The sequence below is a fragment of the Ictidomys tridecemlineatus genome, chromosome 13, assembly GCF_052094955.1.
Source record: "Ictidomys tridecemlineatus isolate mIctTri1 chromosome 13, mIctTri1.hap1, whole genome shotgun sequence".
In the NCBI taxonomy this organism is placed as follows: Eukaryota; Metazoa; Chordata; class Mammalia; order Rodentia; family Sciuridae; genus Ictidomys; species Ictidomys tridecemlineatus.
The window spans coordinates 735557-752027 of NC_135489.1; the positions used below are offsets into that span (position 1 = coordinate 735557).

The 16471-nt window shown below is 43.7% G+C and overlaps 1 protein-coding gene across 2 annotated transcripts in view; it reads right to left on the minus strand.

Annotated features, from left to right (window-relative positions):
* Atp9b (ATPase phospholipid transporting 9B) overlaps positions 1-16471 on the minus strand; it is a 254916-nt gene that overhangs the window by 39404 nt on the left and 199041 nt on the right. For both annotated transcript variants that reach the window (XM_078029853.1, XM_078029852.1), the window contains exons 14-15: positions 15391-15503; positions 12139-12387 (exon numbers count right to left, since the gene is read on the minus strand). In XM_078029853.1, the coding sequence (XP_077885979.1) occupies positions 12139-12387; positions 15391-15503 (362 nt within the window). The remainder of the gene's footprint in view (positions 1-12138; positions 12388-15390; positions 15504-16471) is intronic.

Genomic DNA, 16471 nt, shown 5'->3' on the forward strand with positions numbered 1-16471 from the left:
CGGTAACCAATGGTATCAACGATAAAGAACACCCCAGGAAAGTCCTAAGCAGGTCTTGGTGAAAGGGCAGTTTGGAACACTCACTCTTGCCAGAATAGCGATGGAATGGTGATGAAATCTGTGTGCTCCATCTTAACATTATTCCCATTTCAGAGGACAAAAGTAAAAGAAGACACAATCCTGGACTGTGCTCCTAGCTCTGCTAAGGAAATGTCACCAAATGACCTTGTAAGGTCTGAAATCATGCCACATGTGCAATTACACTATAGTCTTACATTACAGAATGACAAGATGGAATAGCAGGAAGAGAAAAACTGCTTCAGCCATCACTGTGAAATCATTACAAAAAAGGACCGAGAGCTTTAGAAAAATTCAACACTTATTTGGTAGTTTTTTTTTCAGGGTGGACACATCAGTGTGTTCTCAAGTTATCAGTAAGATCTGAGCAAAGAGCAGGTTATATTTTTAAAAACTTAAAAACCATAGTTTGCTCAGATGGCCTCAGTTTTGTAACAGTGGTCAAATTTATGTTTTGAATATAGTCCTTGCTGCTCTATTTACTTTTTAAAAATTTTAAAATATATTTTTTAGTTGCCAAGGATCTTTTTATTTTATTTTTTAAAATTTATATGTGGTTCTGAGGATTAAACCTTGGGTCTCACACATGCCAGGCAAGTGCTCTACCACTGAGCCACAACCCCAGTCCAACAACCCTTTTAAAATGGACATATTTCTTTCTCTTCCTCTTTCCCTGCTCCTCCTTAATCTCTCCCCATCCCTAATCTCAGGGGAAACAGGATTACCTTTCTTCCCCATCCTAGGCAGAGTTACCTGTCCTTGAGCACACACCCACCACAGGAACAAGTAATCCATATCTTGGGGACAGCACCAGAAGCTCTCAAAAATGACAATCTCCCAAATTAACAGTGAAATTGCAACTCCAACAGAGAGCATGTGGAATGTAGCCTTTGAGTCCCCTCTTTAAAAGCCCCTTGTTCCTGCTGATGGGAAGAATCACAGCCTCTGGGACAGGAGTCCCCGTGTTTCTCCTTTGCTAGCAAAGCAATAAACCTTCTTTTTCCTTTTTCTCAAAATCATGTCCTTGTTATTAGATTGGCATTGGACAAGGACCAAGCTTTTGGCAACAGTTTTCACACAACTCCTCTTTCTGTTCCAGCATTCCATCCAGGATCCATATTTTTTAGAAAATTTCTCAAATTTTCCTTGTATTTTGATGATGTCAAAGTTGTTTTGTGTGTGTGTGTGTGTGTGTGTGTGTGCCCTTTTATTTTTTAAGGCAGAATCTCACTAATTTACCTAGGGCCTTGCTAAATTACTTGCAATCCTACCTGAGGCTCTGAGCTGCTGGGATTGCGGGACTGTGCTGGATGATGATATGACAGTTCGAAAGAACTGTTTGAACGTTCTTCCGTAAAATATCTCTCGATGTGACTCTGTTGATTATCCTCAGGGTTAGCCTGGGTTATGTGTAAAATGGGGAGGAAGACCCCAGAAGTGAAAGGAAGGTGCCCATGACACTCAGAGAGACCAAGAGATCTTTACTGCAGCAGTGTCTGATTAATAGGGAAGAAAGAGAGAGAGAGAGAGAGAAGAAAGAGGGGGAGGGGAGAGAGAGAGGAGAAGAAAGAGGGGGAGGGGGAGAGAGAAAGAGAGAAGAAAGAGGGGGAGGGGGAGAGAGAGAGAGAATCGAGCAAAGCGCAAGAGAGAGAGAACATGCATGCAAGGGTGGGGGGGGGGCAGGAGGAGAGAGTTTTTATACCCAAAATCTAATGGGGTCTCTGGGTCTGGCAAGCTGACTTGTTGGTGTACAGTGATTGGATCATAAGTAGTTGCTAAGGGTGTCATCTTCTGCCTTCAGGGGGAAGGGTCAGATGTGGGTTCCTGTTGCACCAGACGGGTGGAGGTTGAAGGTTCAGTCTTGAGTGGGGTTGAGGGTTCAGACCACCCTGCAGCTAACATTTGTTCAGCCTGCTCCTCAACTAACAAGAACATCTCTTCAGATCTGATCCAGGATGACGCAGCTGCTGGTGTTGGCTCTAGATCACCTGGCTAGGTGTGTCTGTAGCTGTCTCCACTGAAAGTGACTTTTATTTGCCCTGTCCAACACTGTTCTCTTCGACCGAAAGAGTGGGGAACTATACTCCCCTCTTCTGCACAGGAATTCCTCTGCAGCGGGAGATCTATGCGTTCAGTTCAGTTTATTTACAGTCATTTATTCACACCAGTGAGGACTCATTCACACTCATTCTATACTTTGGGTTCTAATCCAATAATGCTTTTCCTACTTTGATGCTTAAGTTGTCCCAGCTCCAGCCACTGGGAGCTTTTTCAGTTGGCTCTAGTGTCCACTGGACATAATCTCAGCAAGGTGGTGGGGTTTTGTCAACTGCTTCTTATTTGGAGCCTTTCTTTATTTTCTGGCACTACCAGATTCTCAAAGTTCACATTGTCACTTGTAACCCAGTCCTAGAACCAGCCACTTCTCCAAGGATCAGAGGCCAAGTGTCTTCTGACTGGGACAGTGGCAGGCTCATCCCCATACACACAGATCTCTCTGGGCACCCTAATACTTCTCTGTATTACATCCCACATGCAGTGTTTTTGTGGCCTATATCCCTATCTCTTTGGTGATATAGTTATTCAAATCTCTTGCCAAGGTTAAACAGTTTTTTTTTTAAAACTGAGTTGAAATTCATGTGTTTTGTTTACCAGTCTTTTACAGATATATGTATTTTGCAAATGATTTCTACAAGTTCGTGGCTTGTCTTCATTTTCTTAAAAATGTCTTTTGAAGAATGTAAGATTTTTATTCTAAAATCGAATTAATCAATTTTTCCTTTTGTTATCTGTACTTTCTGTGTCCTGAGAAATCATTACCTAACTAGCTTAAGGCTACAAATATCTGTCCTAGTTTGCTTCTGTAAACTTTAGTCCTTCAGGTTTTAATCTTAGTTTAAGGTAAGTCCTTGCTTAGCATCTGGATGGCCATCTTAAGAAAAAGTTTTGCTTTCCTGCCCAAGGGCTTTTCTGAGAAAGGCCCTCCACTCCCTCAGACTAACCCCACCTACAACCTCCAGCATTAGGACTCACCTGGCTCTAATCCCTGAGCCTGCCCCATAAAAGTCCCAGGACTCAAGCGTGCTTTGCCTCTCTCCAGCTATGGAGAGACGGCCTTTATTCGTCAGCTCTGACAAACAAACTCTCCTGTGTATCTCAGCCTGGTCTTTCATTTCTTGCTTGCCTATCTCCCAGTTCCTCGCTTTCCTTTCAATGTCCCACTTAAAGTAACTGCTATTGTTGGAAAGAGGCATGGGTGGAAGCTGTTTTGGTATATGGCTGTCCAGTTGTTTTGAGCACTCTTTAAAAGGCGGCCTTTCTGTGTTCAATTCCTTGAGCATCCAGTTTTTAGTTGCTCACACCTAGTATATAAAAATACAACTTATTTTTGTATGTGGACATCATAATGTATACTCTCGGTAAATTCATTTTTAGATCTAAGTAACTTTTGCAGTCTTTGGGATTTTCTATGCAGATGATCACATCATCTACAAAGAAGGGTAGACTCATTGCTCTGCTCCAAGTGGTACACCTTGAACTTCTCCTTTCCTCCTGCTGCTCTGGCCAGGAGCTTGCGTACAATGCAGACTGGTTGGTGTGAGAGGACATCTTTGCCTTGCTCTGCACATTTAAAGAAATCCTGTTTTCCTCCACTGTCATGCTGACCACAGGGCTTTTCACAGATGCTCCTCATGAAGCTGAAGATTTCTCCTTCTCTCCTAATGCACAGAGAGGTTATTTGTTTCAGATGGTGTGACCCTCACCCATGATTTGTGTTTGATGCAACTACAGAACCATGCTGTTGGATATGACCTGCTTATATTTGGTGACAGATGTTTGTACCTGTGTCCCAAGTGGTACTGCAGTCTTTTTTCTACTACCTTCATCTGATTTTGGTATCAGTTTAACAATGGCGGCATAAAATTACCTGAGAAGTGTCTTTTCCCCTTTATGTTTCAGAAGAGTTTGTATAGAATGGGTCTTATTTCCCCATTAATGTGGCAGAATTTACTACTAAAGCCATATGGCCTAGAGTGTCCTTGTGGGAAGGTTTAGAATTAAAATAGAACTGCTATAGTAGAAATGGGATCTGAGGTACCTTAGGGCATTTCAGTGAGCACTGGGGAGCTTTGGGGAAGATGTGCCATCAGCAACACATGGGAACATGCCCTCTGTTCACTCTGGCTCATGAGCTACCTCCCGAGGTAGGGGGTAAGCCACCAAGGCTGGCCCAGTGCTCCTCCCAGTAGTCCTCCTGGTACTAGGGACCCTTCCAGCACGGAATGCAGACCAAGGACTCTCCTGCGGTGCTCAGTGGCACTGGGGATCACAGATGAGCTTGTCTTGTGTTCACTGTAGCAGAAATGGTTGTGGGGCACCTCTGGAGCATGCTCTGGGAACTGCCTTCACATGTGAGCAAAGTGCCTTTCTGGTTTGAATTTACTACCATCAGATATTTCTGAGCTAGTTTTGTTTTGATCAAAAATATTTACTGAATTGTAACATAAATATTTTTTTTCTGGAGTCTCCAATGACCTGATTTGTAAAGTTGTATTAACCACCAAATCCTTCTTATACTCGCTACTTGGTCATAACATATTATTCATTTAATATTCCTTAAGATTTAACTCAATATTGTCTTTTAGGATTTCTACCTCTATTCATAAGAGTCATCTGTAAATTTCTTTCTAGTAATGTATATATAATTACACTTACACACACACACACATAATCTTGGTAAGACTTCAGGGTTAGGATGAAGGTGGCTTCCTAGGATGAGCTGGATGGCTCTGGAAACTTCTTGCTCCACAAAGTTGTTTACAGTGTAGCACTTATTTGTGGCTCAAAACCATTGACCTATAAAACTGTTGATTCTAAAGCTGTTTTGATTTCTGAAATTCTTCTCTGGTCTCTTCAGGTTTCTTTAGACCCAAATTTGCTAATTCATATTTTTCTAGGACTATTTATTCTACTGAGATTTTTGTATTCAGGTTTGTTTCACTTGCCATTTTTTAAAATACATTTTTCAAATTTTTAGTTATCTTTTAACAATATTTTTATTTTGTTTACTTATTTTTATGTAGTGCTGAGGATCAAACCCAGGGCCTCACATGTGTGAAGCAAGCGCTCTGCCACTGAACCACAAACCAGCCCTCACCTGCCATTTTTACCAACGATTTTCCAATTTCATCAGCCTGTCAAAGAACTAGCTTCTGAACAGCTGCTTTCTCAATGTCACTTGCTGTTTTTCTCTCTTTGTTCTTGTCTTTTTTTTTCTCCCTATCACTGGTTGGATGCAAAGTCAAATGTTCCCCTTTCTTGGTGGACTGCAAAGCATTCCCCATGCAGAGGAACTGAAGCCTCCCTGGCTACCCCTCGCCCTGGACGCCCCTTGGTGCTTGCTGAGAGCTTTCCATCAGGGCCTCTGGACAGCAGCCCACTTCACAGGCTCTGCTTAGGTCACCCTTCTCTGTGCCTGGCCAGACTGCACACTGCGTGTGGTGTCTTTTAACAGGATACACAGAGGAGTGTGTGGCAACTCCCAGGTCTGGCTCAGAAGGCCTCTGGCTGCTTATTCTTCCAGTCAGCACAGCCCTTGCATTTGGGAGCTGAGTGAACATCCCCGTCCCCAATCCCTGCTCCTTTTTGGGTGGTACTGGGAATAGAACTCAGGACCTAGACATGCTAGGCAAGCACTCCTGTCACTGTGCCACAACCCTGGCCCCTTTGCCTTTTGTCTGGGTGATGTCAGGGATGCCAGAGGCCACCCCACTGGACACACAGTGGCCAAGCCTGTCTTGTACTCAAGCATGGCTTTCTGGTGAGACTGAGGTTCTAGCCCTGTTACTTGGCTGATCTGTTTAGACAATGTTGTTAAGTACTCAAAACACTGGGAGAGTGGCTTATCAAACAGTCATCAAGTGCATCTATATTAGAATGGAATTCACTGCTGCCTGACATAACAGGACATCATCCCTGGGATATTTTTCTCTGAAACATAAAATAACAGCTGAGAACATTGAGGCTTACTGTATTTCAAATGCTATTTCTCTGAGTACTGAGATTTTAGAAGTTTCTGAAACATTATGTGATCACTGATAATAAATCAAAGGTAAACCAATAACTAAAATGTGTGAAAAAAGCCTTGCTGGGTGCGATGGCACACACCTGTAATCCCAGCAGCTCAGGAGGCTGAGGCAGGAGGATGGTGAGTTCAAAGCCAGCCTCAACAACTTAGCAAGACCCTAAGCAACTCAGTGAGATGCTGTGTCTAAATAAATAAATTACCAAACAGGGCTGGGGATGTGGCCCAGTGGTTCAGTGCCCCTGAGTTCAATCCCTGGTACCAAAAAAAAAAAAAAAAAAAAAAAAAAAACCTTCTCATGTGAGAGCCTGAGCTGTCTCCTTCTCCACAGGCCAATGGGCAGCTGGGCCCAACTCTGTGTTTCCACAGTCAGTCACACTGAGCGAGCAGTGCAGAAAGGTACAACCAAGAGTCACTTCACATGGAGGAAGTAAAACATGGAGCAAGATTTTATCAATTTTCCTCTGTAATTCCATTATCCAGAACCTTCTGTGCAATTATTCTTGAAAAGCCTAGCAGAATTTCCCTTATCATATTAGCAATTATATACATGTGGCTGCCAGCTCTGCTCTGAGAATACATTTTTACTATGTACTTTATAAATCATAATTTAATCACTGACAACTCATCATTTTTGATTGTGGTTATCACAATCGTTGTTCTAATTTAATGGGATTATTAACTTAAAATGCAATCTGATCATCTGGAAAAGCTGCTGATCGATATTCACAGACAGGCCACGTAGTATTTACTCTCCACTGGTCCTGAAGGTCGCAGAGTGAAGGCTTTGTGCCACTGACAGTGATTTGCGCCTCACAAATATATTGACAGACACCACAATTAGTCTTGCTTCAATGGGCACACACAATAAAATGAATTAAAAAATACAGCACGCCCCATATATTAGCACTGACTTCTGTAAATCCAAAAGCAATGCTATTAGGATGTAATGTTCCTCTAATTTTAAGTAACCCACTTGTGGTTTGTCATTAATTCTAGCTGATTCTTGCACATCAGTGCTGAAGCAAGGCAACGATAGCCACATTTTGGCATAATATTTAAACGCAGAACTTACTGCTGAGAAGACATGGAGCCACAGTGGGGAAAAGGGTGCTATAGAGCCAGGCGGACATTAAAATCCACAGCCAACCTGCTTGGACCAGAGCAGCAGAGTCTCTGCAAATCTGTCCTACTAGGCCCCGGTCCTTGGAGGACCTGAGCTAAAGTCCTTCATGATCACATAAGACATGTATGTACTCCACACAGGCTTACTGCAACTGCACGGGATGGGTGTGCCAACCAGAGGGACTGGCTGTAAATCAGGAAGGAATTTCCAGGGAGCACTTGACATCTCTCGGCTGGGGCTATGCTGAGCCTGGAGAGAGACAAACGACAGGAAGCAGAACCTTCTGCTCTCCTAGAGAAAATGAAATATTGATCCCTTATCATAAGAAACAATGGGCAGGGCATAAGCAGCCTCCCATCCTGAACACCACAAGGCTGTCCACACAGACACCAGCGCGACTCTCTGCACACCTCCAGCGTCCCGGTACTCACACCACTGCAAGCAAGGACCTTTGCACTTATGATGAATTCCTCCAGAATTCCATTATTTGTTTAATAAAAATTCATCTGTGTGCATGTGTAGGTAAGATAAAAGATCCTTTCTGCTTCTAGGAAAATGGGAAGCAAGGCTGCATACACTGTGAAGAACAGCCAACGGTGGCAGCCAGAGACTCAAAACACCAGGGCATTCTGCCTAACAAATGACACTCTTTCTCTGGATGAGATGACACTGGCACCATAACCAAGAGGGCTGTAAGAGTGTGGCGTTGATAAGGAATGCATGGAACTAGTCAGGTCTCTTAAATGATGCTGCAGCTTATTAACCATATATGTTGTGATAGGTCAAAGCTGAGGTTAAACAGAAAACATCAATCGAACCATTTCCCTAAATAAAGCTCCAGGGTGCAATATTCTAAGCACTTTATTCAATAAAAAATGCTTTTAAAACAGTACTTGGGTGATTGGGAAACATTGCTATCATCCGTCAACCTAACTGCAGCAAAGTTCAATAAGCTAAATAATGAACCATTTAGATTATTTTCCTGAGGCTTTGGGGATTTGCAAACATTGCATCAATACAGCTCTTTAAAAATTATGATGAAGTTTACTGTTTTCATTTTCAAATTTAAAATATATATCAGGGATTTAAAAAAATTACTTAATGTTCTGCAACTTTCAATAACTGTCCAATTTCCAAACAGGTCAAAAAAGTTACATATAAGATTAATAAATTTCATGTTATAACTTCTCTAAATTTTTAGTAATTTTTGAATCAATGAAACCTCTATTGCAAATTCCTAGGTTAAGGTTTAAAAGGTATTATGATATGTAAAAACTTTAAAAAAAGTCCCACATACTTTTAACAAAATTTGAATTTTTGGCAGGAAATAAGGTAAACCCACAGTGCATTTTTTTTTAAGTTGTAGTTGGACATAATACCTTTGTTTTATTTATTTATTTTTATGTGGTGCTGAGGCTTGAACCCAGCACCTCGCACGTGCTAGGCGAATACTTTACAACTGAGCCACAACCCCAGCCCCCACAGTGCAGTATTTTAAAATCTTCAATGTCATGCTCCTTGGAAGGTCTCCGGCCCCAGTGCCTGACACTACAGCCAGGAAGTAGCTCTTCGCCAACGTGGGATCATGTGAGTGAGAACCTCTAGTCGCTCGGCAACAGCACATACAGAGAAGAGTCGCTGCAGTGAAAGCACTCAGCCCTGTCTTCACAGGAAAAGGCTTTCTTCCCTTCAAAAGGCAGTTATAACTTCTGTCTCAAAGCCTTTGCCCACATCTGTCTCAAAGTCTTTGCCAAGAAGGTGGCACCTGGTGGCCCTCAGCCAAGAAGATGGCACTTGGTGAGTCCTGTATGTTTACCCACGCAGCCTGTCAGTTCTGGGTCCCCACTCTGCTCCTGGTTATGGAGACATGGTGTTCTCCTAAGTTCCCTACCACTGAACAACAGACCTTGACACACACACGATCCCACAAGTTGTACTGAAACAGCTACCAGAGATTGGGCGGATTCACTGATCGACATGACTCAGGAGACAAGGGGGGCTGTGGCAGAGGGGACCTAAACGCTGGGCCATCAGCTGCAGGGCTGAGAAGAGTCGCTGCAGTGAAAGCAGGAGCAAGGGATGCTGCTCAGTCCCATACCCCAGCTTCCCCTCTTTCCACTCTGGAGCCTCTGGGAAATCCCAACAGTTCAACAAACCCCAGTTATCGCAGATTGTGTCGGTGTCCTCTGAGAAGAAAGACCCGGTTCCTCGTCAGTTTCATTATGTACCACAAGGACAAACGCCTTCTCAACTTTGGATGTGCCTTGCCACACTTCAGGAATCAGCTCCTGTTGAACTTCCAGTGCTGTGGCTTGTTTCAAAGACAGCAGTGACATTCGCTTTGTGAAGTATCACAAATCTGCTGGTACACTTAGGCTTTCATTTCACTACTCCTTATCATTATGTGCCAGAAAAAGGCAACTGGGGCCATAAGTCTTAAATCCCACGGACCAACTTCAGGAGGAACCACGAAGAGCCACTACCTCCAGAAGTACTGGAGAACCTTAGAACACCAGAAGAGGGTGACACGTCTTCAAGACCACCCATTTATCTCATATCAGCATCAGTCTTCAACCTGACGGCAAGCTCAGAGAACGATCTGCAGGACACAGCTCCTCATCTCTGGACAGCTGCCAGCCCCACACCTCTCAAGAATGACTGGCGCTGGTGGAGTCAGGTGCTAGTGTGTGTATGTGTTAAAAGATGATTTACTAAGGGAAAAGCCTAGGCACCCACCTGTCTGCATCCAGACAGAACTGAGAACTCTGCTGACATGAAACCCCATCCTGCCCCAGGAGAGACACAGTCACAGCGCCCTTGTGGAGAAAGGAAATGATGGCACTGTTTTCTTCTAACCCAAACAAGTAGAACCCTTCTGTTTCCAGAGCCTGCAGGAGATAAGGGAGACCTGATTCTGGGTGACGTTCTACCCCTGGTGGGGCCCTCCGCACCGGGAAGGAGTGGGGCTCCCTCTCCATTCTCTGTGCACAAACATCTGCTCACTCCCATCTTCCTGGGGTGGGGAACTTGTTCTGGTTGTTCATGAAGACCCTTTCCTGACAAGTTTCTCAAGCTGTATCTTCTGTGTGACCGTCACTGGCAAAATAGACGTATGGGTCAAGTGCTGCACTCCGTGGCACACGTACCACCCTCCTTGTGCTCACCTGCTGTCACCCCTCTGGGCAAGGTTCTGCTCTCCTCGGCAGTGTGCTCTCAGGCCTCTCTGTCCTCGATGCCCTGTGCCCCACACTCCTTCAGGTCTGCTGGCTAGCTGTGCAGCAGCCCTGGGGTCAGTGCCCTTTCCTTCTGTGTGGCCTGTCTACTCACTCTGAAGCTTCTCTTTTGTGGCTTTGTGAGGCCGCAGTCTGTACACCGCAGCACCATTCAAACTTATTGGGTTCTGTACATGCACAGAGCTGTGCGCTCATCACAATCGTCAGTTTTAGAACATTTTCTCTCCCTAAAAAGATGTCCTGACCTGTTGCCATCACTCTCTGGCTGTTTCCCGGCACCCTCCTTGTTCTGATGTTTTGTATACATGGAATCGCAGGCCATGTGGCCTCCTGTGACTGAATGTACATTCCCCAGGTTCCGTGCTGCAGCATTCTTTCCAGGACTGGCTGCTCCTCTGCTGTGTGGGCAGACCACCTTCTGCCCCTCCACTTACAGTTGAGGCTGTTTCCACCTGTTGGCTACAATTCTGTGAACACATGTGTTCAAGTGGCTGGGTGTACACGTTCTCATTTTTCTTAGAAAAGTACTGGTGAGACCTGTGATACCTCCACATTTGACAGCCCAGCACTGTGAGGGTGGGTGAGAGGCACACCTTGCTTCTGGACTAAAATGCTTTACAGAGCAGAGACTTCTCCTCTGCAATAAACCTGCTCGCCAGAACCAACAGTCCCCTCTCTTGAGAATACGGGTCTGAGTTCCTCTTTTCACTTTGATTACGGCCATTTTCCCTCCGATTACTCACATATGTGACCCAGTTTGACAAGGGATTTACCCTGATTCCACAGCTGGTCTGACTATTCCATCTCGAGTTCCTCGAGGGCACAGAGTATATACCAAGCTGTACATGAAATATGCTAAGACCGCAGAGGTATTAAAAAAATTTAGTAATGAATCTTACCACTCTAAAAATTATTAAGAATGATGTAAAGGTAGAAAGGTTTAATTTACCTTATTTAAAATTTTTACCATGTCTCTTAAATTTTGAAATTATTTAGATACTAATTTTCTATCTTTTTTAATACTGAGCATTAAATCCAGGGGTGTTTTGTCTCTGAGCTACATCCCCAGTCCTTTTTATTTCTATTCAAGGTCCTGTCAAGTTGCTGGGAGTCTGGTCTTGAACATGCAATCCTCCTGTCTCAATCTCCCGAATCATAGGCGTCAGCCACCACGCCCAGCACGAGTTCTCTTATAGATACACTGTATCTAAATTCTGACAAAATACCTGGATATTTAATATGTAAGTCTGATGATTCATTTGGAGATGAGGAAAAAAACTGGATGACAGAGTGTATAACAGTCCCAAGTTTCAACAGCTTTATGTAGATCTGCCTTTGTCACAAGTTAGTTTATAAAACTCAAAACTCATGTTTTTCTCATGTTATTTCCCGTAATTAATCCTCAGCTACCCTGGGAGGTAGGAACAGTTTAGGACAGAGGAGTGCATGCACTAATCCGGGCAGACAGTTCTTACCTTTGCAGACAGAGCAGTTATGGAGGCTGGGACGCAGTCCTTGCTCCCCATGCCAGAGAGCGCCAGCGCACAGAGGTCAGAGGGCTCTGCACCATGAAAAACTACTTCCTGAAGCAAGAGTTTCTAAGGAGCACAACTCACCTCGTCCGGGCTGGACGCCTGGTAGGTGCGGTTCTCGTCACTGAAGTCTTGGTCTGCCTCGGCAGACTCAGTCTCCCCAGTGACACCAGCCTGGGACTCATACACGGGGGTCACATTGTGGCATAGGGCGATGGCTTTCACTGCCTCGTGGACTCGACTGCTGACACTCTTCCTGACTTTGGGAGTTGAAGACTGGGCTCTTCTTGGTGGGGTTGAACTGGGGTTGTTTCCACCAGTTTGAGGATGAACCTTTAAGATGAAGGATGTTACATAATTATGGGCCAAAAAGAAAACTAGATGCTGACACAGGGATTATTGACACCTGTTATTTTGTAAGCTAAAAGAAATTGCTAGGGTAAGAAGAGTGGTTGTCTGTGTCTTACACAGCTGAGCTACTTTTCTGTCTTAGGAATGTAAAGTGCTTTGGGATTTCTAGGTTGTTGAGCATACCAAGATAGTTGCTATAACTTAAAACCCGACCACTTCTTTTTACTTTACCTCACTTCATCTGTGGCATGACTTTGCTACACCCTGAATAATTCCTGTTCTTTGCTTCTGAACACAGAGCAAGTTAGACAACTAAATGGAATGGCAACGGTGCCACAACATCTTTCTGCTTTCTCAAATAATGCTATGGACGAACTGGTATAAAGCTGAGAGTTGGATGGAGCTTATAACACTCCTCCCTGCATACCACAAGCATACCTGGCTGTACGTCTCTGAACTGGCGCATCAGGTTTGCATCTAATGGTAATGAGATGCAGTCCTGTGAAGTTGTGGGTTCCTTCAGAGGAAATGACCCCTTGTATCTCAAAGCAGCTGCCCACTGTGTGCAGTGACTACGTCTGGCTCTCATCAGACCTAGCAGTGTGAGTGAATTGTCACCCCAAGTGACAACTCCTGTGATTCACCTCCTGCCTGAGCAGCATGTTGCAGAACACTGTCTTAACCCCAATAGGATCTGCACTCATTTCTCCTAGTAACTTCAGACAGTTCATGACAATCTTAAGAAACTGGACTGGGTGTAGAGAGCCACTGAACTTCAAGTCTTCTACTACTTAGTGAGGGTCTACCTGGTGCTCGGCCTGTACTGCCCTTCACTGCCCTCCAGAGCTGCCAGCCCCACACCTGCACTGGGTTCCCAATGCCACTGCCCCTGCAGCAGAGAGGTCCAGCCGCTCCCCTTTTCTGAATTATGCTTACTGATGCCTACACAATCTAATTCCACACAAATTCCATTAAAGACTATGCCCTCCATCACCAAGTGCTTCCAGAGGGGAATGTAACCAGGTTATAAAAGATCTGTGCTGCATTACAGTGGATCTACTAGACCACTGTCATCTCACTAACAAAGCAGAACACAAAACAAAGATGACATCAACTTCACACACAAAGTACTGTGTACAGATAGATAGCTTTTAGTAGAAATAACCTTTAAAGTCCTCTTAGGTATAAACTTTAAATATCTGTCTTTGTAACCATTTTTGATCTTTTCTGCTTTTAACTTTTGCTGTTAAAATGACTTACTTGGAACCACTAAAACCATATTCATGGATAATATAGATTAATTTTAGAAAAACAGATGTATGTAGGCACTACTTCAATATAGACACAGAATTCTAGGGGAGAAGGGAAGCTTTACTCCTTTGTTTCAGATTTCTTTTCTATTAATGAATAATCTATGGCTAGGGATGTGGCTCTCTGGTAGAACACATGCCCAGTATTCATGAGGTGCTAGGGAGCACTGCAAATGAATGAATGAATTAATAAATACAAAGAACACACACACACACACACACACACACGAAAATGTGGCAACCCTCAAAGGTATAATACATGCCGACTGGTAGCAACTCAGAGGAGAGGTTTCCAAATACTAGTACCCACTACCGGCAATGGGATTCTGACCTGTCACAGTGGAGAACTGCAAAGGCAAAGTGCAATTCAGCCTAGTTTGCGCCAAGCCTTCTGGAGAGAATGAGTACATGTGAGACGTTCCCTGGCTCTGGGCTGGGGTCACAAGTTTGGACAACAAGACCTGAGCTCTGACCACCCAGCTAAGCTATGCACTTCTTGAAACCCAAGGCCTGGACTCAAGGTGATATGATTACTGCACTCAGAGCAAACCAACAAACAGGCAGAGAAGTGACCTAAGAAGGGGAAATTCGTAACAGACCACAGTTTTGTACCTGGCATGTTAAATACATGGCCTTGAACCGCTAGGTTTAATTATACTGAATCAGTGACTTCAAAATTATGACAGATAGAAAAAAATCCAAATGAATGAGATTCAAATACTACTTGGGGCCAGGGCTGTGAGAACCTTCCATCTGATCTACACACAGTTTAATGTTAGAAACACATACTGTGAGAAGCAGCCAGACCCAGGAATAGATCACAGAGGTCACATAATTCCTAGCCAGGAGTGGTGGCACAGGCCTGAATCCCAGTGGCTCAGGAGGCTGAGGCAGGAGGATTGCGAGTTCAAAGTCAGTCTCGGCAACTTAGCGAGACCCTATCTCAAAATAAATAAATAAACAGAAATAAAATTAAAAAAGGGGGCTGGGGATGTGGCTCTGTGGTTAAGTGCCTCTGGGTTCATCTCTTGTACAGAAAAAAACAAAAAACAAAAAAAGCACACACAATTCCTGCCGACACCCAGAGAACTCTTGGGAGGTTGTAATTCTTACCAAACCCCAAATCTTTGTCTATTATAGACATGTAATAAATAATTTTCAGATAATAGTATGATTTTTGAGCATCACTTCAAAACATGATGAGAAAGAATAACTATAGAATCCTTTAGGTACTGAAAATTGTTGAGTGTTGAATGATAGGTATATGAGGACTTATAGAACTATATTTTTGTTTAATGAAAAAAGAATTTCTTTAAAATTTTGAGCTCAAGTTTCATTTACTATGTAGAAAAACAAAGGGACTGTTAAGAAACATACTAAAGACAGTTATCTAGTGAGTATTCTTCAAAATTCTGCTTATTGAATTACCCTTTTTAACAAATAATTCACTAAGAAAAAATGTAAGTAATTGATTTAGGCCCTCTATCCCTTTTGTGACTACATTGATAAAGAAATGCTTACTGAAAACTACTTCTGGATTAAAATATTAGAATTAATGATGTAAGTGATACTGTAATAAGATATAACCATCGGAGATATAACACAGGCCCAGTGTAGCTCAACAGGGTCTTAGCTCCTCCCTAGAGAATAGCTCCTGGAGAAATGAATCACGTACCTGTGCATAGGAGCTCAGGACGTGGGTCTGGATCTCATCCATTGTGTCAGCTCCATAGGAGACAGTGCCCAGATGGAGCCGCCTGAATGTCATCTCATTCTGGGTGAGAGTTCCTAGGACAAAAACATAGCACTGCATAAGGAAGGCCTCAGCTCTGGATCTTGGTCTGCACCTGCCTGTTCTCAGAGAGCTAACTGTGCAACCAGGATGTTCCGCTGATGCACCAGGTACCTGCATGCTGTTCTTCTCGCTGTGTTGATGCTGACCGTGGGAGGAGAGGTGCTCCACCTGCAACAGTGGGCAGGGCTCTAGTTAAATGAAGAGCTCTAGGTTCTGCTTCCCAGATCTGTTATATGGCATGAATGCAACTTCTGCCTGTTCGGAAAGAGACAGGCTTAACACCAGGAAGCAGGGTCGCCATCTTCACAGTCACAGTGGAGAGCACAGCTGAGGAAGACACCAATGGGAACCTAGTCGACATGCCCATCAGCTTTAAGACAGCCTATCTTGAAAAATTATGTACTGTTAGGCCAAGGAATAGACACTAGAGATGTGGTGAGTTCTGGGCATACCTTTGTATCACCTGCAAGATAGAACACACTCTCCTTTGGGGAGCTTCGGAAAGACAGCTACCAGGAAGTGCTTATTTACATCAGAGGCATCAAAAGGGATAATCATCAGGACTGTAGAAAAGCTGGGTCATGCATATTTCATGCAATATTCAAAAACACATGAGATGCAAGTGATTTACTTAATGTGTTCACAGAACATAGGAGCTTGACTGCCCTATGAATATGGAAAGAATGTGCAGCAATGAACTACTGTAGAACCCCTTCTTCCCTTGGTGCTTCTGTAGCCATTCAGGAGCTCAGACAGAGATTATGCATGGATGGTGAGGTGGGGAAGCAGCATTGTGAACAGTTATCACAATCAAGAGAGAAGTTTAGGCATAACGTTGTTAGGATGCCCTAAATTGTGTTGTTAGGGTTTGGTAGTTATGTAACCATTTGCCAGGTGATAAACCAACTTTGACACCTGTTTCCTTATTAAAAAACAGCCAAGTTCTATTATTCACATGAAA